This window comes from Falco peregrinus, chromosome 2, assembly GCF_023634155.1.
Source record: "Falco peregrinus isolate bFalPer1 chromosome 2, bFalPer1.pri, whole genome shotgun sequence".
Lineage (NCBI taxonomy): Eukaryota > Metazoa > Chordata > Aves > Falconiformes > Falconidae > Falco > Falco peregrinus.
Genome location: NC_073722.1, coordinates 12,426,222 through 12,450,575, shown reverse-complemented (window position 1 = coordinate 12,450,575; position 24,354 = coordinate 12,426,222). Strand labels below are relative to the sequence as shown.

The following is a 24,354-nucleotide window of genomic DNA, read 5'->3' as shown; positions in this document are numbered from 1 at the left end:
CAGCAGGCGCAGGGAGGGGATCCTGCCCCTCGGCTCTGCCCTGGGGAGGCCGCCCCGGGAGTGCTGTGCCCAGCGCTGGGCTCCCCAGTTCCAGAGACAGGGAGCTGCTGGGGAGGGCCCGGCGCGGGCTGCGCAGGGGGCGAGGGGCCTGGGCACCTCCCGGGGGAGGGCAGGCTGGGACACCCGCGGCTGCTCAGCCTGGGGAAGGGAGGGCTGAGAGGGCTCTGATCGATGGCTGCAGACATCTTCAGGGCCAGCGGCAGGAGGACGGGGCCAGGCTCTTTCAGCGGTGCCCAGCGACAGGGCGAGGGGCAACGGGCACACGCCGAGGCACAGGCAGCTCCCTCTGAACGTGAGGAAGAACTTCTTCACCGTGAGGGTGGCAGAGCACTGGGGCAGGCTGCCCAGAGGGGCCGGGGGGTCTCCTTCTCTGGAGACACTCAGAACCCGCCTGGACGTGATCCTGTGCAGCCCGCTCTGGGTGACCCTGCTTTGGCAGGGGTTGGGCTGGGAGGTCTCCAGAGGTGCCACCCAACCCCGATTGTTCTCTGATTCTGTGAATACAGCATATACATTTTCGTAAATGTACAATATTTTGTGGCCAGTGATGAAATCTTCCGAGGTAAGCATCTATTGCCTACTGGCCTAAGACTGCAGGGGAAATACCTGCCATGATCCACACGGTCCCTTCCAGTATATAAACTGACAGCGACTGTAACCAGACAGGTTAGTGAAAATCTTAGGGTAGGAAAATTCAGCCTTGTAACGCCTGTGCAAATCAGAGCCAAATTTTGTTTACAAATGTGCTTAGGACCTTGGGCTCAACACAATCCCCAGCCGTAACTAATACAATGTAACTACCTTTAATATCCAACTGACTACCTCTTATATCTGGAGGGGAGGAGGGGAATTTAGTTATCCAAAATTGATGCTTCCTCTAAAACTTGACCTAGTACATCAATCTGCTTACTGAAAGGTTTCATTCTTTTAACAGACCCATACTTAAAACCCCAACAAAAGAGAAAAGTATTTCATTAAACGATAACATAATTCAGAATACAATTCTACAGAGCACATTGAATAAGCGGTACCAGTGCAAATCATTGCAAAAGCAACTTCCAACAGAGAAAGTGTTTTACTATAGAGAGCATTTCTATTTTCTAGTATACGTGAAGAAAAAAAGGTGCATTCAATACAAAAAAGCTCAAAATGTTCAGTGAGTGTATTCAAACTCATTTTAAATATAAATATACTGTGAAAGAGCCTAGCTAAATATACTTTAAATATAAATATACTTGACTCGCTCGCTCTGTTGAAATCTCTACCTTTTAACAACCTACAATATTGCTATTACCTGATAATTACGATTATCGATCAGAGGTGCTTTCCATTTTCCTTTATAGTTTGGGTTATTCTTCATAGGACGCACCCAGTGTCCACAACCAGGTGCAGTCTCACACTTTGGATTAGGGATCCGAGGAGCTTCCCACTCCCCATCCATTTCTTCATCCCTACAGGAAAAAAAAATAAATTGCCAACAACCTATTTGAGACTGGACTAGCCTGAGCCCTAACACTCAGTCTGAAGTTAGGGTCCACACACATTTTGCTATAACAACCGCAGAATTCTGACCAGCTCACAGAACTTTACCCAACAGTATAAACCCCTTTTTTTTTTTTTTTTTAAGGAGTACTACACCATTTTGTTTTGGGTTTGTTGGGTTTTTTTTTAAAAGGTCGTAAGTTCCTAACTGCCACTTGAAACACTTCTCTGTAAGAAGCTTAGCAATACCCTTGAGACTATAAATTGGTAACTTGAAATTATCATGTAAAAAGAAGTTATTAACACGCTGTTAATCATACTGTGGAGGCACCCAGAAGATGTAAATGATAAACATGTATTTTCTGAAGTGTATTAAAAAAGCACAGCAGAGGGCACAGTTCCCAAATACCTTATCCCCCTGAGTATTTAAACAGCATCAAATTATTTCTTTATAACCAGATACATTCTTGCAACACATGGGTGCGATATCGATGTATTTCACGGCAATATATGGTTTAAGCTACATAGTCCCTATACAGATACCATGGGTTATGCATGTGGGCTTCGAGGCAACTATTTGTGTGCGGGGGGGCCCGGCCGGCGCCTGTGTGGGTGCGGGGGGGTGCGGGGGGTGCGGGGGCGGTTGGGCCGGCCGCGCTGGCGCAGCCGCCGCAGGCCGGAGGAGCGGGGCTCCCCGCGCCCCGCCAGCCGGGACACGCGCCCCGCACGCGGCACGGGGCGGGGCGGCCGCGGGGCTCCGCCCGCCCGCCCGCCCGCCCGCCAGGGAGGTGCCGAGGCCCCGCCCATTGGCTGGCGCGGGCGCAGCGGTGCGCGCGCGCAGGGCCAGCCGGCGGGGAGGCGGCGCAGGCGCAGAGCGGCGGCGGGGCCGGGCCGGGCCGGGGGCGGGGCCGGGCCGGGGGCGGGGCCGGGGCGGGCCGTGCCGGGCCGGGCCGGGCCGGGCCGGGCGGGGGGCGCAGCCCGCGGGGAGCCGGCGGCGGCAGGTGAGGAGGCGGGGCGGCGCGCCGGGCCACGGCCGCTCGGGAAGGGGCGGGCGATGCTCTAGGCCGCGGTGCTGGGGGCGGGCGGCGCGGGGTGCTGCGCGGGAGGGCCGCGGCGCTCCGGCGGGCCCTGCGCTGAAGCCCGCTGCGGCGCTGCCCGGTGCCCCGGCGCTGCTGGGCCGCCCTGCGGGCAGGGGCAGAGCCGCCGGGGGGCGCGGGGAGGGGCAGTGGCCCCGCGGGCTCGGCCTCCGCGATGGCCGCGACGCGGGGTGGGCAGGGCAGGGCCCCGCCGCCGCCTGAACCGCCCGTTCCAGAAGGATCGGCGCTGGGAAGGCGGCAACGGCATCGCTGACACGCCGGGTTATTTTATGCGGATCTAGAGTAAGCCAGAGCTGTTATTTTTGTACGCTGAAGCGTAGTTACTTGGAGAATCATGTTTACGTACTGCCTAAAGCTCTAGGAAAAATAACCCGAGAACGTTAAGAAATGCTGTTCTGCCTCAGGCTTGAGCGCTGGCTTTCAACAGCGGTTAGAAAACGCACCTGAACCCCAAAGGCGGTTAGGTTTACTCTTGCCTCAGCTTTTTGTTTTGTTGTTGTTGTTTATCTTTAAGCAGACCATCATTCCGGAATACGCTCTTCACAGTGGAGAGAGCCCATTCTACAATGATGAATGCCGACATGGATGGTATAAGTTCTTAATGTTCTTGTTCTTCATTGTTATTTTTTCTACTTGATATGATTTCCAGCTGTTACAGAGGTTGTATTCAAACTCATATGATTTATTGCAGCTGTTGAGGCTGAAAATCAGGTGGAATTAGAAGAGAAAACACGGCTTATTAACCAAGTGTTGGAACTGCAGCACACACTTGAAGGTCAGCAGTTTGATGCATCAGCACTGGGTTTTTTACAAGCAGGCAGTAATGAGCAAAACAAGAGAACCTTACTGCTCTGCCCTACCTTAGCCAAAGTGTCTAGAAGTATGTCACTTGGGCAGCTGAAGGTACATAAGCAAGGTCTCAACTATTTTTTTCCCCCCTCTTTCTGCAACATGATGTCTGCTCGACATATAATACACATCAGGCAGAAGGGGGGCAACAGTGAACTTTCCCAGGCTCATTAGCTGACGTGTATCTTTGAGTCTGCTCATCACTGAACTTTTGTTTCCGTACAGTTTAGCCTGCAGTAGCTTAAATCAAAAATTCAAAAGAATAAAGGTACAGACTAACAGTAAGTTTACGGAACGAGTTGGTCAAAACACTCCGCTGCAAAATAATACAGGAAAAATGGGCTTTAGATAAAACTTGTGAATAGCACAGTGTCTTTTAAGATAGTACCTTATAGACAACGTTTCCCTCATTAAAGTGTGAATAGTTTGATGTAGGCACGTAGAACGTACTCATTATTGTATGTGATAACGTCTAATATTTTTCTTATACCATCACCTTCGCAGATCTCTCAGCACGAGTAGATGCTGTTAAGGAAGAAAACTTGAAACTGAAATCAGAAAACCAAGTTCTTGGACAATATATAGAAAATCTGATGTCAGCGTCTAGTGTTTTCCAAACAACTGACACAAAAAGCAAAAGGAAGTAAGGGTTGACTCACAGATGATGTCATTGTATTGCTGCTGTCTTTTTTTGTTTTAATGGGCACAGGCTACATGAGCTCAACTACCTTAGTTTGTGGCTTTACTGGATACCTGAAGATGATAAATTTTGGTGATAAACAGAATTAAGGACATATTGTGTATTGTTGAGATTAAGCAATTTGCAAATGTAGCGTAGAGACTTACTAAACTTTTGTATTTGTTTTTAAAATGAGCATACCTTGTTGAAAACTGGATTTGGTTTGTCAGGTGAAACAAAAGTCTGTTGGTGCTCTTTGAGGTCTTAGGGTAGGATTCGTGACTAGCAAAATAATACGGTTATAACCAAGTCGGGAAAAATATTTGAATTGCATCACCTCTTTGACTTAAAATATATTTAGTGTCTAGTACTGTTAATAGCTCTGCAAAGCACCTTTAAACAAAAACCTATAAACCAGTTAAAGAATTTCTGTGAGGTAGTGACAGCATGACCTTATTTGTAGGGTTTGCGTACAGAAAAACACTTAAGATGTTTTGGGAAGGGGGAGGGTAAGGGAAGAGGAACAAGGTTAAGCAGCTTCATCGGGGAAATACCAAGCTGATGCAGTATCGGAGTGTAAGGTGTACACTTCAAACAGTTTTCACTTTCCTGTTTCCTCAAAGAGTGATCAGGCACAGCATCACCATGTATAATCTTCCAGAAGTTTTTCAGTTTTTGATTAAGAGTTAAATTAAAATCTGAGTAATGAGCTTTACAGAAACAGGTCATCAGTGTTGCTCACGCTCGTTGTGACCAACCTGCCGTGAGGAACCGAGAACAAGCCTTTCCTTGCCACCTGTTACTTTCTTCTGCAGTGCCAAACTTGTCATTGCTTCAGGCCTTAGAGCCACTGTTTTCCTGCCCCAGAGCCTCAGCTTGCGAAGTGCTTCGTGAAGGTGGAAGCTAACCGAGGAGCAGCTTCAGTTGTAATTAAATAAGGCGGCCTTGGTACTATTTAGTCTTCCCTGACTATAGAAAATTCTCAGTCTGGGATCTGGCATCCTCTTGGGAAGACCACTTTTACTAAGCTACGATGTGGCTGGTGAGAGTGCAGGCTGCAGAGGTCCGATACTCTTGGAGTTCCAAAGATGACCGAGTTTTAATAGCAAGGCATCCTGGAACTGGATTATCATCAGTTTGTTAATTTCAAAGCACTTTCAAGCAGCCATGATAGCAAGGTCAAGTATTTTTCCTGAAATACCTGTTCAGCTATAAATGGACTACACGCAGGAACTGCGTGTGAAACCTCAGTGTTAAAAGTGTCAGTGGAAGGGTGTTCCCCTTTTGCCTGGCTTTCCAGATCTACAGCCTCAGATCCCCTAAAGCTCTGACATTTCTCCCCCAATTACTAGCATAACACTAGATCCAAGTAAGCCAGCATGCAGAAGGATGTCTTCTATCTCCAGGTTGCAGATAGTCAAAGTCATTAAGTCTGTGTTAGAGTGAGACGGGCCTTAGCGAGTCAATTACTGCGAAGAGCACCCTTGAGTCATGGTCTTGTGAGGCCATCTTACCCATAACAAATGGCTCCTTATTTACTGAAGCGAGGCACAAGCAAAAATGTTGATGGGGCATTAATTAAGACTTTCTGGGAACCCGAAGTTCAAAACCCTAAGGGAAGACTAGCATCCCCTGCCGGGGTGACCAATCCCTGGGGTAACTATATCACAGCACAGAAAAAAAGCCAGCCCGAAACCACTCCCAAATACCGGAACAATTCCAAAGGACTTTTACCAGGCTCAGACAAGATTCATTCAAACGGAATGCCAGACTGTTCCCTGACAGCTCACAGTAGCTGTTACTAGCGGGATACGGCATTGCTCGCAACTTCCATTGCTGAGAAGGCACAGGCAGGCAGAGTGCTCACTTCTTAACCTTTTGCATGTAGACCCTAAATAAAGAGGGGGGAACCTGCATTTAGCTGTCAAAACCCCAAGCAAAAGGCCAGAGGCCTTTCCGTGTAGTTTGCACAAAATGGAGCCCCAAATAATTAGTTTTTGAACACTTCAGCACGAGCACTTGAAGACGCTGGCTTCCTCGTTAGGGTTAATTAAGCATTCGTTTGTTAAGAGACTTCCATGGAACCTTTGCGGACTCGACTTGTTGTGAGAATATTTCGGTGAACTAACTTCTTGTCAGGCATGAGGAAATCTGTTAGGTTCCTTAGGAATTAATGTATTTCTACTTGGGTTTAAGGTAGAAGTGCTTTTGCTAGCCTTTTACGTTCTACTAACAGTATTGGCAGCTGCCAAGCAGCAAGAGGTATCTGGTGACTGCAGTTTTATTGTTTGTTTTAACATACAGCTGAACTTTAACAAAACAACGTTTCTTTCACAATAGGCAGTTTATTCAAACTGTATTATGAGAATGCCCAGTTACTCACATCTGTAAAAAACTTTTATCAATCAAAAATTCTTATCTATATTAATAAATTTCATGTTAAGCAAGAATTACTAAATATTTTTAGGAGGCAATGTACACTTAGCAAGTGTTCTATAAACCAAGGTTATCCCACTCTGGCTTGGAACACAAGAACTATAAAAGTTTGGAAAAGTTGCCTGTGGATCACTTCTGCAGATTTGGTATCTGCATCCGAAAGTGAAACAAGTCATGTCAATTATCACTTGCTCTAGGAATGTTCTATTTTAAAATATCTCTTAAAAATAAATTACTGTTACCAATGTCTAAAGTGAACAGGTGACCACCAATCTAACAAGATCAACTAAGATAAATAATTTACAATAAAATTGTAAATCATCATACAAAAACAGTTATTGCATTTAGCTCTGCACAGAAAAAGAGTACCTTTTCTCATAGCAGCGTGAACTGCTGTAGCTGCGACCTATCTCTACTATCATCCACTTGTAGCTGAAAAGTGTAAACAGCTAATTTTGTGCTAGAGCTGCAAAAATATGATAAATTATTAATTTAAAAAAATACTTGGAATAAGTTTATCCCCAACTAGTATTAATTTCTAGGAATCTTCACACTGTAAGAATCTTCACCTTAAAATCAGTTGGCCAGCTTGTAATTTCACTTCTATTCTGAATTCAAAACATCACTGTACTCCTCACAGATAGTATTTCTCCTTAAAAAAAAAAAAAAAAAAAAAAAAAGAATCAAGGAAGTTATGGAAGGTTAAAAGAGGTTACATAGCAGTGAGTCCCCTTTTTTCCTTCAAATCGCAGGAACTTGCATGCTGTGAGGCCTGCTGAAGTGGCATACCAAAAGTTACTGTTAGTTAGACCTACAAATACTAGCTGGAAGTAACTCAGTGCTTTTGTACTCTCCTTTTGCGCACCGATTTCAGCGGACCATCTACAGAACCTGTGCTTTCATCAGCTTCTTTCATCTGAAAAAAATAAAAAAATCCAGCATTAAAATTGTAAACCCATTTTAATTTATTGAAACTGTCATGGTACTTCATTCCTCCTCCTAACACCCCCAATCATATTATCACTAAATGCAACACTGAGGCGATAGGACATTTCTTTTTCCACAATACTAATTTAACAATGGAGTGGGTAGAAGACTTTTCCTTTCTGTATTCAGAAGGAATAGTACCATCTAAACTGATGCCAGAAATTTGGTTTTGCCCATTTACTCGCTGGCTTAAAAGCAGTGACACTAATGAATTTAGCAACTTCCTTAAAGTGTTACAGATCTGCTAATAAGTTAGAATTAATTGACTTTATTTGATTTTATAAAATCATTTGGAATAAGAAATATATTTTAAAGAAACTTGTAGTTGCACAGCAAAAGCTGCTATGAAATCCTTTGTACAGCCCTGTACCAAGGCCAGAAGAATGGGCTAGAATCATTGTTTAAAACGTAGGTAAGAGATTTGGGATTTTACAGATTTCTGTGCATTTGACTAGTCTTCTGTATGTAGAAAGTGTATTGAAATGTTGGAATATAGAATTAATGGGAACTGGGGAGGGTCGACTGGAACAACTTGTAGTGACCTGCCAAGAAACCATGAACTTTAGTAAAAGGTAATTCCGGCAGGGGGAGAGCGCGACCACCGACTCAAATCGTACCCCAGACCCATTTGTGGACCTTTCTAACCTTTACTGCGCAGAATCGGATATGGGAGGAGAGTATGTTAATGATTTTTGGGAAATACTATGATTATGCATGAATACTTAATGAATATGCATGAATAAGTTCTATATATGGTGTATGATTTTGGAACTTGGTGTGCGTTGATCATGAGAGGACTCACTCACACACCCGGCCGTTAATAAAGAAGTGTCTGCTTATCTACATCACATTGGTGTTGATAAGTTCTTCATTCCGAGATTTCGGTAAGTTTTTGGCGACCCAGATGGGACCTTGCTGAAGGAGACTGGAGGAGTTGGGGACCTGATCGGTTCCAGCCGGCACCGAGGATTTCTCGGGGCTACCCATCGATTCCCGATCTGTAAGGCTTTTCGCAACATTCCCTGGATTTTGGTAAGACACTTCTTTTTTTGTAATTGTAGTAAGTGGGTTAAGAGTTCCACTAAAGTAAGCGCACTGTAGGAAGTGGGTTAGAGTCCCACTGTATTTGTCTGCCTGTCAGACGCGGCGAAAGCTGCGCAGGGTTGGACTAAAGGATCCTTGTGGAAGTGGAAGTTTAGGCATTTGCCTGTAAGACATAAGCGAAAGCTATTGCAGGGTTGGACAGCAGCGGATATAAAAGAACATAGCGGAGATAAAAGAACCTATATGCTAATAGCGTTCTCTAAGGCAGCACCTTCAACAAGAAGATAGAAGTTTTCTTTGTGTGATACAGAATTGTTTACTTTGGTTGTGTATTGAGGAGAAAATTAAGTGTGTAATATTGTGTTATATACCTTTGTTTAAGGTAACAATTGTGGAAAAGTGTGAGTGTGGCTGTAAGGGTGAGACGTGCAACTGAGCACGAAAGCGACTGTGGAGTTCAGATCTGCGGATCAGAGTGACAGATTTGAGTGATTGTGTATTGTAAAGTGATTATACCATGGCATCTAAGTTAACTCAGTTGTTTAAAAGTAAAAGTATGGGTAATCTTACTGCAAATGACAAAATCCCGAAAAAATTCTCCTTTGGGATGTTTATTGGCACATTGGGGAGATTTACATGATGATTTGCGAAAAAAACAGATGATTGAGTATTGTAATAATTGGTGGCCTCTGTGTACGTTGGATAATCAGGAAAAGTGGCCCATGAATGGGACACTAAATTATAACACTATTCTGCAGTTAATGCCGGACTGTAAAAGAGAGGGGAAATGGAGTGAAATGCCATATGTGGATTTTTTTTTTTACTTAAGACAAAGAAAAGATTGGCAGGATGAATGTAAGCTAACTATTAGAGATAATTTGGTAATGGCTATACTCTCTGATAATAAGAAAATGAAAAAAAAAAACCCTGTTGCTCAACCTGTGAGATTGGGAAGGACTGTTTGAAGAAGAGAATTGCCTCTGAAATTGATGAAGGACCAGAATTAGATATATCCCCTCCTAGGAGAGAAAGGAATTGGGGTCGAGAATTTAGGGAACAGGAGCAGGTGGAGGAACCGGAGAGTAGTGGAATAGAGGACGTGGAGGAGGGACTGTCCGAGATTGTAATTCATACCCCTGTTTCCCAGAGAACTCGACAGCAGACACAAACAATAGCTCCCCTGCAACAGGGAGTTGGTAATGATGGGCCACTGTACGTGAAAGTGCCTTTTTCAGTTATGGATTTGATGGAATGGAAATGTTCAGCAGGAGATAGCCAAAGTAATGGTTTTAGATGATTGAAGGGGACTGGAGGGGAACCCAGCTGAGCCTCTGGTTATAATTAAGCTGGGAGAAAAAGAAGTTAAATTTTTAGTGGATGCAGGAGCAACATTTTTGTTACTAAATACCTGTACAGGAAAAACTGGAACAAAACCAGCCAATATAATAAGAGCAACAGGGAAAGAAGAGAACAGGCCATTCCTGCAACCCCTGGATTTGAAATTTGGAAATGAGATAATTATATATGAATTCTTGTATGTACCAGGATGTCCGATACCCTTGTTAGGAAGGGATTTGTTATCCAAATTAAATGCACAAATTGTTTTTGAGGAAGGAGAATTTTTCTTGAAAATACCTGAGTCAAAAACGAGAGAAATCCTGATGATACAAGAAAAAGTAAAGGAGCAAGAAATTCCACTGGAGGTGGATTTGGCAGTGATCCCTACAGTATGGGAAGCAGATATTCCTGGAAAATTGAAACTAGCAGAGCCTGTCAAAATAGACTTAAAGGAGCAGGGACAGTAAAAATTAAGCAATATCCAATCAAACCAGAAGATAGACAGGAACTAAAGAAATTGATTGATAAATTTTTTGGAGTATAAAATTTTGGAAGAATGTGAATCTGAGTATAATAATCCTATTTTACCAGTCAGAAAACCTTCGGGTGAATATAGGCTGGTGCAACATTTGAGAGCAGTGAATCAAACAGTTAAGGATATTTATCCTGTAGTAGCAAATCCTTATACGCTGTTAATAGTGTTAAAGGAGACTTACCAGTGGTTTACAGTGCTTGATTTGAAAGATGCTTTCTTTTGTATACCTTTGGAAAGGGAAAGCAGAAAACCGTTTGCTTTTGAATGGGAAAATCCACAAACTGGGCGAAAAATGCAGTTAACATGGACAAGATTACCCCAAGGATTTAAAAACAGCCCAACAATTTTTGGAAATCAGCTGGCAAAGGAGCTTGAAATCTGGAAACAGGACAAATCAAGGCCTGGACATTTACAATATGTGGATGACATACCAGAAGAAAGGTTTACGTGACTATTGACCTCTTGAATTTTCTTGGACTAAATGGGTACAAGGTATCCAGGAAGAAAGCCCAAATAGCCTGCTAGACTGTGATATATCTGGGTTTTGAAATTTCAAAAGGGCAGCGACAATTAGAAAAGATTGCAAATAAACCATTTGCAGTATACCTGAGCCAAAAAATATTTATGAACTCAGAGTGTTTTTGGGAGTGACAGGGTGGTGTCGCCTTTGGATTATGAACTATGGGCTAATAGCTAAACCGTTGTATGAGGCCCAAAAGAATTCCCCCTTTGTATGGGGCCCACAACAGCAAAAGGCTTTTGTAGAGTTAAAACGTGCCTTCATGTCTGCACCTGCTTTGGGACTTCTGGATGTAACCGAAGATTTTCAGTTGTTTGTTCATGAAAGACAACGCCTTGCACTGGGTGTGTTAACTCAGAAGATAGGAAGCTGGAAACAACCAGTCGGATACTTCTCCAAACAACTGGACACAGTGAGTAGAGGGTGGCCAAACTGCCTTCGAGCAGTGGTGGCAACAGTGATGCTCATACAAGAAGCTCGGAAATTGACCTTGGGAAGAACAATAACAGTCTATGTCCCACACATGGTGATAACTGTTTAGAACAGAAGGGGATACATTGGCTGTCTCCGAGCCAAATGATGAAGTACCAGGTGGTACTGATTGAACAAGATGATGTGAATCTAAAGACAACTAACCTGGTAAACCCTGCAGTGTTTTTAAGTTCCATACAGAAAGAAGGACAACTGGAACATGACTGCTTGGCTACTATCGAGTATGTTTATTCCAGTCGTGAAGATCTGAAGGATGTACCACTGGAGCGACCAGACTGGGAATTGTATACTGATGGAAGCAGCTTTATGGAGCAAGGAGTCTGATATGCAGGATATGCGGTAACAACAGATACTACAGTTACAGAAGCAGGAGCATTGGCAAGTACCACATCAGCCCAGAAAGCGGAACTTAATGCTTTGATTCGAGCCCTAGAATTAAGTAAAGACAAGAAAGTAAATAATGTGGACAGATTCAAAATATGCCTTTGGGGTAGTGCATGTCCATGGGGCTTTGTGGAAAGAAAGAGGGCTGTTGTCCTCTCAAGGATCAAACATTAAGCATCAAAAGGAAATTTTACAATTATTGCAAGCAGTTCAGAAACCAGATCAAGTAGCAATCATGCACTGTAAAGCACATCAAATTGGGAACACAAAAATAATTGTTGGAAACAATTTGGCTGACAAAATGGCAAGAAAGGTAGCAAAGAAACAAGCATTACAAATACCAGTAATTCCTTCTAAAGCAGTAATCCTTCCCAGGGAGAAACCAAGATATTCAGAAGAAGATGACAAATTAGGTCAGTTATTAAATGCTAAGAAAAACGTAGCCAGATGGTGGGTAACCCCTAATGGACAGGTAGTGGTTACACCTCTTTTGATGAGAGAGGTAATTCAAACAAGACATCAGGAATGTCACTGGGGAGCGGAAGCCTTAGTAACTTTACGGAAACAAGAAGTATCAGTTAAAATGTTGGGAATAGCTAAAATGATAACTGCAAAATGTGAAGTATGTTTGAAAAATAATCCAGTGATTAAGAAAAAAGTTTAAATGGGTAGATTGAAATCTGGTACAGAACCTGGAGATTATTGGCAAGTAGATTATTCAGAGTTACCTAGACAAAATGGGTATCGGTACATCCTGGTGGGGGTTGATACTTTTACAGGATGGCCAGAAGCCCTTCCCTGTCGCACCACACAAGCAAAAGAAGTAGTGAACTGGTTACTACAATAAATAATTCCAAGATTTGGAGTTCCTGTTGGAATTTCTTCTGACAGAGGTCCACACTTTGTTGCAGAAGTAGTTCAAAGTATTAGCAAAGGATTGGGTATTATTTGGGATTTACATGCGTCCTGGAGGCCACAATCTAGTGGGAAGGTAGCAAGGATGAGTCAGACTTAAAAAAGACAAATAAGTAAAATTTGTCAAGAAACTAATCTAAAGTGGCCTCAGGCACTTCCATTGGCATTACTATGAATCAGGGTACAGCCAAAGAGTGGAACCTCAGTTAGTCATCATGAATTATTATATGAAAAACCATATGAGTCTCCAGAACCAAATCCAAACATACATGTAAAAGGAAACCAGGATGTGTGTAACTATTTGCTTTCTCAAGGGAAAACTTTGGCTGCAATTTGGAATAGACCTTTATCCCTGGAGAATTCAATGCATGATTTCCTACCAGGAGACTAGGTCTATGTGAAGACCTGGACCTCCAAACCTTTGCAGGAACGTTGGAGAGGACCTTTTTCAGATGCTGTTAACCGCTGTTACAGCTATCAAGATTGCAGAATCAGGTACTTGGATACATTATACTGGGGTGAAGAAAGCACCTACTCCATGGAAGATTGTTAACTGTGACTCAGAGACTTTAAAATTGACTTTGAAACATGTCTATTTTTTTAATATCAGGTTTTGATTGTTCTTTTATTTTGGTCAGTAGTGTTGGTAGGATCATGGACTGACTTGGTGGACAGGAACAAAAGACAATTAGAAACAGAACAAGTGATTAACATTGCCAAACAAATGTTTGAGGAAAAATTGATGTTAGGATTGATTAAAGGATTTGCCATTTTGCAAAATGTTACGCAGATTACTGCTTGTTTACCAATACCGAGGGCAGTAGATGAATCTATTCCATGGGGAATTTTAACTATGAATCTGACCAATCTGGAACATAAAAATGAAACCACTTATTGTGAACAAAGGCCAGTAACTCAATGGTATGAACAAGTAAAGGTTATCAGAAAACAGTGGAAGTCGCCAGGTAAAGAAACAGATTGTAAAAAACTACTGAATTATGATTTTATAACAGGATCCTGACCTAGTGCCGTAGCTCGAGTTCTTCTTCCTGGGGGTCCAAATCCCCAGTTAGGATGGTGTTCTTATGATGTACAACTTAAAACCAATGTGAACAAAAGTATCATGGAATGGAAGTGTAACAAAACTGGCCAAGGTACACAATTAGTAGGACAATGGGACTCTATATGGTCCATGTCCATATTTTCCCAATTACAGTACATGGCCAGAACTCCTTGGTGTTTTATTTGGGATGGAAAAGCTTTTGCAGTTTTACCCTCAGTCAATGATAAAGCAACTTCATTGAGAGAGAAGGAGAACAAAATAGTGCCACAGTGGAAATGTGGAAAGGTGTACGATTGCAGCAATGCAGATTTAATAATTCAAAGAATTCCTCCTTTGGCAGCTGCTTTAAAATATGGTTGGTTTTGCCGAGGTCTTAAGAATACTCTCAATTTAACCAGCACCTTTACACCTAGGGAAGGAACTCTGTTTAGTTGCAGAAAATCTACTATTCAAAATCCAGGACATATAGTTGGGCATTAAGTGATGGAACCTGGACAACTCATTTACCATTAGATAGTAAGGTGAAACAAATTACTTTAGGCATGTCAACATTGTGTCCAATTTGGAAAAAAATACCATTTAAAGGACCCTTGGAAAGTTTGAAATTAAAATGAACCAAGAGGTCTGAAACAGATGATGATACTTGGAACAAACCATCAACCGGAGTAAAAATTGGCTGGGCTCTTGCATCACTTTTGAATCCTATAGCATCATATAGAAATAGAGAACGGCTTTATCAGTTAACAGGTCAAGGAGAAAAGTTAGCAAACATCACCAAGAAAGGGTTTAAGGAATTGACTATACAGTTACAGGCGACTTCCAGGATGACCTTACAAAACAGAATGGCATTAGATATGCTTCTATTTAAAGAGCATGGGGTATGTGGATATCTCAAGGATAGATTAGACCACTGTTGCATTCATATTCCAAATGTCACCCAAGATGTGGAACATGATCTGGAGTTACTGGGTAAAATTGAAAAGGAAACAGAATCAATTCAAGAAAATATGTCAGAAGAATGGCTGGGAAAAAAATTTAGCAAATTAAGATGGAATCTAAGCTCTTGGATACAGTCCATAATCAAAACTTTGTTTCTGTTACTGATTGTCTTTCTGATGCTCATGCTAGTATATGCTTGTTTGAAGAAACAGTTTACCAATAGAATTGCAGTCAATCGCATGATCATGAGAGAAGTAGCAACTGATTCCACCAAGATAAAGTCCACCACCAAAATATGCTGAAAGAAATGTTATGTAAATAATGTGAAAGTATTGAAATAATAATTTTCAACACTTTCAAAGGGGGGAAATGTTACAGATCTGCTAATAAGTTAGAATTAATTGACTTTATTTGATTTTATAAAATCATTTGGAATAAGAAATATATTTTAATGAAACTTGTAGTTGCACAGCAAAAGCTGCTATGAAATCCTTTGTACAGCCCTGTACCAAGGCCAGAAGAATGGGCTAGAATCATTGTTTAAAACTTAGGTAACAGATTTGGGATTTTACAGATTTCTGTGCATTTGACTAGTCTTCTGTATGTAGAAAGTGTATTGAAATGTTGGAATATAGAATTAATGGGAACTGGGGAGGGTCGACTGGAACAACTTGTAGTGACCTGCCAAGAAACCATGAACTTTAGTAAAAGGTAATTCCGGCAGGGAGAGAGCGCGACCACCGACTCATATACCACCGACTCAATTCGTACCCCAGACCCATTTGTGGACCTTTCTAACCTTTACTGCGCAGAATCGGATATGGGAGGAGAGTATGTTAATAATTTTTGGGAAATACTACGATTATGCATGAATACTTAATGAATATGCATGAATACGTTCTATATATGGTGTATGATTTTGAAACTTGGTGTGCGTTGATCATGAGAGGACTCACTCACTCACGCACCCGGCCATTAATGAAGTGTCTGCTTATCTACATCAGATTGGTGTTGATAAGTTCATCATTCCAAGATTTCAGTAACAAAAGTGTATCTTAGGCAAATATTAATTTCCCATTCTTAAGTAGTATTTAAAAGATTTTAACTGCTGCCTTTGGAGAGCTACAAAGAGAACAAACTGTTCTTAAATCAGATGTGTTCTTCTCAGTTTAAAAGTGATTCGCTTGCAGAGGTGCATGAAAAGCCTTTCCAACATGAACTCCGCTCGGACAATGCATTGCTTCCTCACTTTCCTGCACCACCTAATGGCGAGCACCCCATTCAGAAGGAACAGCTCACAGAATGTGGCACAACCTGAGTGAGGACATGGTGACATGACGTCTCTCAAGTAGGTCACTAATTCATGACAGAAACTTCTACGCCCTGAAAACACCCAGAGAAAAGCAAGTCATAACCTCAGTGCGATACCGTGTAATGGTATACACACATTGAGATCTTGTAATTACTTTTACAAAGAGTCATATGCATTTTAATGGGGTTTATCAGATACTCTTTTCCTAGGGAAATGTACCAGGGGAAAAAAAAAAAAAAATAATCTTACAGGAACAAGAGGAAGTACTGAATAAGGGGAAACTGGTGAAGAATCTCAGTGGTGAAACAATGCACAAGATGACCAACATAAATACCGTGGGTGGGTCTAAAGCATTTCAGACATACCCGAGTTTCTAAATGAAAGGATAATGAGTAGCTGACAAGCAAGAAAAGCACACAGAAATTCCATTCTACAATATTATTTTAATGAAAACATTTTACAGATTATCTAGTGACCGGATTAATCTGCACAAGAAAAATGTAATTGCAAGTGCTGAATTCAAAACCAGTATGGTCATTTTGCTTAAAACCTTATTTTGGAATTAGCAATCAAAAAAAAACCAACCTGGAAGCTTAAGGTTTTTCTGTGTCTCACTGAAGGGCTATTCAGTTAGAAACATATTTTCTGTTAAGTATCGTGATAAAGAGATTGACGTCTACCACAGCACCCGAATTTTCAAGACTTGCAATACATTTAATAATCTGTTAAAAAATTATACTCCTGTAAAAATGCTTCATGTTCAGAGACCTGCACGATCACTTCTATACTACAGCCGTACTTTACAATAAATATCACCTCCTAGCCAAAATTGCGCAGAAAGAGACATATTTCACAGACTTACACAGAGCATTTGCGGCGTCAAACAAATAAAAACACATTCCCGCCTCGTGATTGGTTTAATGGCTCAACGGAAGAACTCTCTTCCTGTAGGTAACCAGGCTTAGAGGTGCGATGTTGGAGAAGGGCAAAGACAAAACTGGCAGACAAAACGTGAGCTTACCTGATCTTCTGAGCCAGATTTATTTGACTTATCACCTTCTTCTTGACTTCCATCTGCAACTTCATTTTCTTCTTGCTGTTCATCATCATCAATATCTTTACCACCTTCACCCTCCTCTTCTGCAAAGAAATTAATTTTACTTTGTAAACATAACTGCATTAAAAATGCACTACATCCAGGCACACTAGGAAGGAAAAGAAGCCCATTTCGGTCTTAGAAGGAACTGCTTGTTTACAGTAACCCATAAAAACATCTCTGTGATCCAGAGTAGAATTCTCATGAATTAGTAGAAATCGATCACCGTCGGATCTAATAACGAATTTTAACAGCTTCCAACTAGCCTCTTTTCGCAACAGCATATGCTCTCTTCAGACTTGTAAGTGACTGACTAAAATGAAAACCTTAAGTTGGTTTCCTTTAGGGAAGTGCTGAAGTCCAAGTATTCTATTACACAGTTTGAGACTGGAGTCCAAAACAGGACAACTCGGGCATCACAGATCTTTGCCTAAATTCTGACTTGGCAAAGTACAATACTGCAGTCACCAGTCATCCACCGTGGGGGACACCTACATCCTAAGGTAATCCCCTCTGCAGCAGGGAATTCTTTTGGCACGCCGTTTTGGTTGCGGGACAAGCAGCTCTGTGCTTACCCCCTTCTTAGGCATTATTGCAATACAGAAACCAGTCAGAAAAGCACTGAACTTCCCTCAGCTCACCTGAAATATGCCCACTACCCACAAATCGGTAAGCTTTCTATGAGACCTGAAGTCAGTTAGACCTTTGAACTGACAGGGACTGGAGAGGAAGGAGGGGAGCTGTAAAAACCCTGTCTTTTTACTCTCCAGAATTCCCTGGACAAACCATAGGCTAAGCAACAGAGGGGGTTTCTGCTTTCTTACTGGGGCCACGTCACTGCACTAGAATAATGCGTGCCCAAAGTATCGCGAATTCTAGGCTGCTCTCTGATCAGCACATAGGTTGCCCTTCTAGGGTAACCAACTCTATAGATTCTGCGTGTTTTATGAAGGAGGCCGGGCACCCAACTGTTTTGATTTCTAGTTTTTGGGCTTCAGTACTTACAAGCAAGCACTCCCACGCCTGCATTTTAGGTATCTGTGCTCGTTATAAAAGCTAAACCTCAGCAACCACAGCATGATTCAAAGAGAAGTTACTGAGATTTGGCAAGTCTCTTCCTTTACTTCAAACTGAGGTCTTAAAGTGAAAATTTCTAGAAATTGAGTACCCTTTGCACTACTTTCTATCAAGAGCAAACAAGAAATCATACCCGCATCTGACAGAAAGGACGTAAGATGGCAATTTACAACTAACGGTCTGCCAGTGGCTCAGTTACAAACAGTAATGAAGCAGTGCTCAATTCTGTCCTTGTCAGGTCATGCCTGCGTCCCATAAGCACCACCTTCAGCGTTAAAAAAACAAAATCAGAAAGCCAACACCACCGACACCTCCAATTCTTACTGCTTCAGCTCAGTAAAACTGAAACAAAAGTAACCATATAAATTCAAACAGTAGTCACATATAAGAGACAGATATAAAATGCAGGAAGTTACAATGCTGAAGTGCTGTACCTACAGTTTATGCTAATGTAAAAAATACACGTAGCATAACTACAATAATTAAAGGCCTAGGTAAGGCAGATGGACCAAGCGTGATGCGGCAAGCATTGTGCCAACAATGTACTCAATTCTCTAAGTAGTGGCGTGGGAATATCTGAGGGGATGCCGAGCAAACTTTGAAGTCATACAGGCAGAAGCCGTCAGCACTCATGGGACACAGTGCAGAGACAGATGAAACCCACAAAGTTTCAGTCAGTAACACAAAGTGATGTCAGTACTGAGAAAGAAAAAACAAACAAAAAAATGAACATCTGCTAGGTTTCTAGCTTTCCATGCTAGTCACTTGACACTTTCTTTGTTCCTTCCGAGGAAAAGTAAAGGGGCAGAATCTTGCAGAGGTCTGAGGCTAAGGATTTTCTTGTGGAAGTCAAGATCTTGTACTGTAAGTTAGGTGATTTGCTTTTTATCCATTCCTATAGACTCTGGGAAAAGCTAAGAGAACCTCAAAGCCATAGTTGAATAGTACCAGTAATCTTTGGCACAGTAACAGAACATTATTTTCTCCTTGGATGCCAAAGTAGAGCTCAACTACTGAATCATTAATTTCTCCCTTGGGGCAGCAGGACAGACCTCGGCAGGTATGCAGTGCGTTGCTAGAAGGCAACACAAAGGAAGCAGCGGACTTCAGTATTGCAATTCTACTACGTTTTCAGGCTTTATGAAGAGTTACTAGAATCAGTGACCAACAGAATAGTTCCAGGTAGAAACCCTGACACAGATGCATCAGCCGAAACCTTTACATTTAAGGCTTAAAGCTATTCCAGACACGTTTTAAGAACAACAATGTGACTTTAAACACTTCATGTACCCGAATCTGAACCATTCAAATGTGGTCGATACATGAAATATTTAGAAGGGAGAAAATATGCATCACTGTCTACAAACATGACTGTTGGAGGCACGTTAACTGACTGAAAGTGAAAAAGCGCTAAGGAGAGCCATACTTCCCGCTTGTATTTATCAAAGAGCTATTAGCCACGGACCACCACTCGCTGGAGGTTGCCAAAGAGGAAAAGGAGACCCGGAGCAAGGCTGGTTTCACACCTTCTAAAATAACTGGTTGTAATTATTGGCAATGTAAGCTGTGAACTAGTCCTATTCCTGTTTTTATATTTAATCAGGCTGCAAGCTGGCTTGCTCATCTTACCATCTTCAGCAATTTCTTCGTTTTCTTTTTCTTCCATTTCATCATCTTCTAACTCCTCTCTCTCTTGTTTTGGTTCTCCCTTTGTAATTGGCTTAGATATATCAGGGGGTTTTAAGTCAATATCTTCATCTGTTTTCTACAACAGATTAAGAATCAATTTACATTTAAGCTGAAATTAAGAATTACACATAACAGCCACTGTAAGCTAAATAGTATCAACAGCACATTAAAAGTGCATCTTATTGCACAGATGCTCAGAGTTGTCAAATAAAATATTAAGAATAAAGCCAAATAAAAATACGGTAAATTTCTCTAACCTTTGCTGGCCAGCAAAACAACACACCTAGGCCAACGGGGAGACCCAATGTCAAGATGTAAAGAACCCAGAGCCATGGGTGGTCTTCCGCAGCAGTCACCAGTTGACTAAACATACCAGGCTGTATTAAAAAACAGTAATAAAAAAAATTTTGCATTTACGTCCTTTTCAACATTTTAACAGGTTTAAAAAGTCTACTGTATATATTTTAAGCTTTGCCTTGCCCAAAGTAAACCCTTCTTTACCTTCGCTTTTTAATGACTAAAACAATATCGATTTCAGTAGTCGTAAAGGAACAGCTTAACACACTGCAAATAAACAGCAGGTGCTGGGTAAGAAGGAACAAACCTGGTACTCCAAACATACCAGACCGGCCACTACTCAGTTTTGTAAAGTGGCATTTGGAGCCTTGGCAACCTCCCACTTTACACCCTTCCCAGCTGTGCTATTTTCTCCCCATGCTGTACTAAGTCAGCTGAAAGATCCCGAAGCATCAAGAACCTCAGAGCATCAGCCGGCCTCCTGAAGAGCAATGTCTTGCTGCGTCTGTACTACCATAGTCTCTCCCCTGAGAGCCGATTATTCAGGGCGTAAACTGTCCTCCCAGCCCAGTTCTGACTTACACGGTAGAGGTAGGAAGGCAAGTGCCTGGTCCAGTAAGACCTCTGAAAAGGGTACATCAGCAGCTAAGGTAGGACATTTGAGAGGCACAGGGGAGGGAGGAGTCTCAAGGGAATGTTTTTTGCTATTGTGCATGCAGGGACAGATGCAAGTCCAGACATAAACCCAAAAGATTTCAGAAAAGGGAAAGACACCGGGAAGAGGTGGATTTCCTCACTGCATGGGCCGATTTGCTGTTGCTACTTGCTCATCCTGTGACAAACAGCAGCTGTCAGGAATTGGCCACATTTGCCACCAACCCATCGCTTCTTTCCCACAACTGCTCTTGCCACTCAAGGAAAACACAGGCCTGATAGAAAGAAACTGTAGTCAGTAAAGGCAGCCACTAGAGGGGCTCAGGGTCCCACACGTCAGGACAAGTTCATCCTACAGCACAGGACAGAGATCTAGAAAAACCTGTGGCAGCTGGCCAAGTGCAGTATACAAACAAAATGTGGATGCAGACGTAGAAACAGAAGAACTGATGCAACTCCGTAAACATACGTGCACTATTTTCAGAGCTGCATAATGTACGTCTAGAGCAGCCAGAGGCATAAAATTACTAAACAAAAAAAACCATATGACTATATATCCGTTTCTCTCCCATGAGGAATATCTAAAGAACATATATAATGGAGTTAGCCACAAGGGGAGGGGGGGGAGAAAAAAAAGAGGTCTTTGAGTGTAAGTAACTCAGCTTCCATTTGCTGACAGGAACTGAATTTCTAGCATCACCATGAAAAGCAGAAATCCCATTAACTGTAACGCGGCCCATTTCTTGCTAGGTGTTTAAGGAAGGTGTTACAACCTTTTAATTCAAAGAGCATATTGATCTAGGAAGGGCAAAATGCCAAACTACAAGAAAAACCCTATCATAGTTACTCAGCAAGATTATTAACTGAAGACAAATTAATATTGTCAGCATTAATTGACAGAAAACTCTTCCAACCGTTGCACGTCTTACTCGCTGCTTTCAGCTATCGAGAACGTAGTGAAGTTTATACCTCATTAGCACTTGCTACGAATTTCTTCAAGCCCCAGCCATCTGCTGCCCAACGGTCTGCTACTTCTTTTTCTGAACATATAATGAAGTTATCAAAGTAGATATCGGGTGTCACAGACCAGAGTTCTAAACCAATAGCACTGACAGTGGTCATCTTGAATGGGTGAAGATCTTCAAAATAGTCTGGGTTCTGTATTTTTCGAGGGCTCCAGATCCCCTTTTAAGGAAAAAGGATGTAATCGCGTTACCTATCCCCAACTCAAAAACAAACCAACTGAAACAAATTTTAAAATAATTAGAACTTCCTGGTTATTTTAAATGCATAATTTAAAAAGACAAGCAGTAGGGTTTAACCTCCATAAAAACCAGAGACCGGCAGATGGGTGTCAATTTTCTGGCTTAGAGCAGACCTCTTAAAATTAGGGGGTTTTGCCCACACAGGGTTACAGTAGTAACTTGACTGTACAAAGTACCTCTTGTCCTCCTGGTACTGGTGGTTCCAAGCACAGACTTTGTAAGCTTCCTAGAGTAAGCCTAGGAAATACTGCAGGGAAGTAAGACATTGGTGTTACTTCTTCCCATAGTCTCTCCCTACGTAATACAGAGTTTTGGCTTTTGTTCATCAGTGTGAGCGGACTGAGAACGGGCTGAACGGCGGAGCTGAGAGGGCTGCGACCAGCAGCGCAGAGCCCAGCTGGAGGCCTGTGGCCAGCGGTGCTGCCCAGGGCTCAGCGCTGGGCCCAGTCCCGTTCAGCTGATTCACCGGTGACCTGGGCGAAGGCACAGAGCGTCCCCTCAGCAGGCTGGTGGCTGGTACAAAGGCGGGAGGAGCGGCTGATGCCCCAGAGGCTGCGCTGCCATCCAGCGAGAGCTGGGCAGGCTGGAGAGCTGGGCAGGAGGGACCTGATGGAGCCCAGCAGAGGCCGGTGCCAGGCCCTGCCCTGGGGGGGCACAGCCCCACGCACCAGCAGGGGCTGGGGGCTGCCTGCGGGGAGGCAGCTCTGCGGGGAAGGGCCGGGCAGTGCCGGGGCACAGCAGCTGCCCCTGGGCCGGCAGCCAGCCCCGGTGGCCCAGGAGGCCGGTGGCGCCCTGGGGGGCGTGAGGAGGAGCGTGGCCAGCAGGCGCAGGGAGGGGATCCTGCCCCTCGGCTCTGCCCTGGGGAGGCCGCCCCGGGAGTGCTGTGCCCAGCGCTGGGCTCCCCAGTTCCAGAGACAGGGAGCTGCTGGGGAGGGCCCGGCGGGGGCTGCGCAGGGGGTGAGGGGCCTGGGCACCTCCCGGGGGAGGGCAGGCTGGGACACCCGCGGCTGCTCAGCCTGGGGAAGGGAGGGCTGAGAGGGCTCTGATCGATGGCTGCAGACATCTTCAGGGCCAGCGGCAGGAGGACGGGGCCAGGCTCTTTCAGCGGTGCCCAGCGACAGGGCGAGGGGCAACGGGCACACGCCGAGGCACAGGCAGCTCCCTCTGAACGTGAGGAAGAACTTCTTCACCGTGAGGGTGGCAGAGCACTGGGGCAGGCTGCCCAGAGGGGCCGGGGGGTCTCCTTCTCTGGAGACACTCAGAACCCGCCTGGACGTGATCCCGTGCAGCCCGCTCTGGGTGACCCTGCTTTGGCAGGGGTTGGGCTGGGAGGTCTCCGGAGGTGCCACCCAACCCCGATTGTTCTCTGATTCTGTGAATACAGCATATACATTTTCTTCACCGTGAGGGTGGCAGAGCACTGGAAAGAAATTTCAGGTTCCATACCAGATCACCAAGCTCTTTCCGCAGGAAATTTTACTTCAGTACTTCCACATAGTTTAAAACATATTCTCAAAAATATTGACTACCTCAGGCTCATTGTACATATACCTAATCAGGTTAAATGCCTGCATGGGAAGAAGGCACATTTTTCAAGGTAATTCAATATTAATGGAGGCTTATTCAACCCAATTTCATTGTTGCTGGAGCACAGTTGTTCATTCCTCTGAACAGTGTGTCTCCATTCTTAAATTTTTTGAGGGATTTTTGAAAGGGGAGTAACAGTTGTCTTCAAAAGGCAGTTATGAAGTTGGCTTTACCGATTTTTTAAAATGTTTTTATTTCCATTCATTATGTAGGCCCCTAATCTCATCAGGGTCACTGTGACTTTTTGCACAGCTTAATACAAGCAAACATGTACTGTAAATGCTAATGCATGCTAAATGTACACTGAGAAGACACTAGACTCTTAACACAAATATCTATTAAAAATTATTCAGGAGATACTTAATCCAAAGCTGAAGATGTATTTGCTTACTGAATTGAAAATCTTTGTCACATTTGAGGAAGTAAGTGGATAGTGTCCACTACACAAGGATCCCAGTTTTCCCCAACATTTACTTTTTCTATTACTCGTAAGTCACAAATTTGTTAGCTATACTATCGGTTGCACATACTAATTGTTTTATCTGAGAGCGTTTTGG

The 24,354-nt window shown here is 43.2% G+C and overlaps 2 protein-coding genes across 2 annotated transcripts; one reads left to right on the top strand and one right to left on the bottom strand.

Annotated features, from left to right (window-relative positions):
- Positions 1-2,476: 2,476 nt before the first annotated feature.
- LOC129783822 (short coiled-coil protein) lies at positions 2,477-7,557 on the top strand. Its single transcript, XM_055795873.1, has 4 exons — positions 2,477-2,543; positions 3,157-3,227; positions 3,331-3,414; positions 3,993-7,557. Exons 2-4 carry the CDS (start codon positions 3,206-3,208, stop codon positions 4,133-4,135), a joined length of 249 nt encoding a protein of 82 aa, XP_055651848.1. The 5' UTR covers positions 2,477-2,543; positions 3,157-3,205; the 3' UTR covers positions 4,136-7,557.
- A 9,230-nt stretch (positions 7,558-16,787) lies between these two features.
- Positions 16,788-23,405, bottom strand: LOC114011624 (calmegin-like). Its single transcript, XM_055795871.1, has 4 exons — positions 21,915-23,405; positions 20,252-20,371; positions 19,935-20,070; positions 16,788-17,272 (listed from the first exon to the last, which is right to left on the bottom strand). Exons 1-4 carry the CDS (start codon positions 22,065-22,067, stop codon positions 17,094-17,096), a joined length of 588 nt encoding a protein of 195 aa, XP_055651846.1. The 5' UTR covers positions 22,068-23,405; the 3' UTR covers positions 16,788-17,093.
- Positions 23,406-24,354: the final 949 nt, after the last annotated feature.

Coding starts and splice junctions, on each gene's coding strand:
- LOC114011624 (XM_055795871.1), bottom strand. CDS start 22,067: ATGACCACTGTCAGTGCTATTGGTTTAGAACTCTGGTCTGTGACACCC. Junction 20,372..21,914: donor TCGTAGCAAGTGCTAATGAG/GTATAAACTTCA, acceptor TTTTTAATACAG/CCTGGTATGTTTAGTCAACT. Junction 20,071..20,251: donor TGTTTTGCTGGCCAGCAAAG/GTTAGAGAAATT, acceptor AATCTGTTGTAG/AAAACAGATGAAGATATTGA.
- LOC129783822 (XM_055795873.1), top strand. CDS start 3,206: ATGATGAATGCCGACATGGATG. Junction 3,228..3,330: donor GATGAATGCCGACATGGATG/GTATAAGTTCTT, acceptor GATTTATTGCAG/CTGTTGAGGCTGAAAATCAG. Junction 3,415..3,992: donor ACTGCAGCACACACTTGAAG/GTCAGCAGTTTG, acceptor TCACCTTCGCAG/ATCTCTCAGCACGAGTAGAT.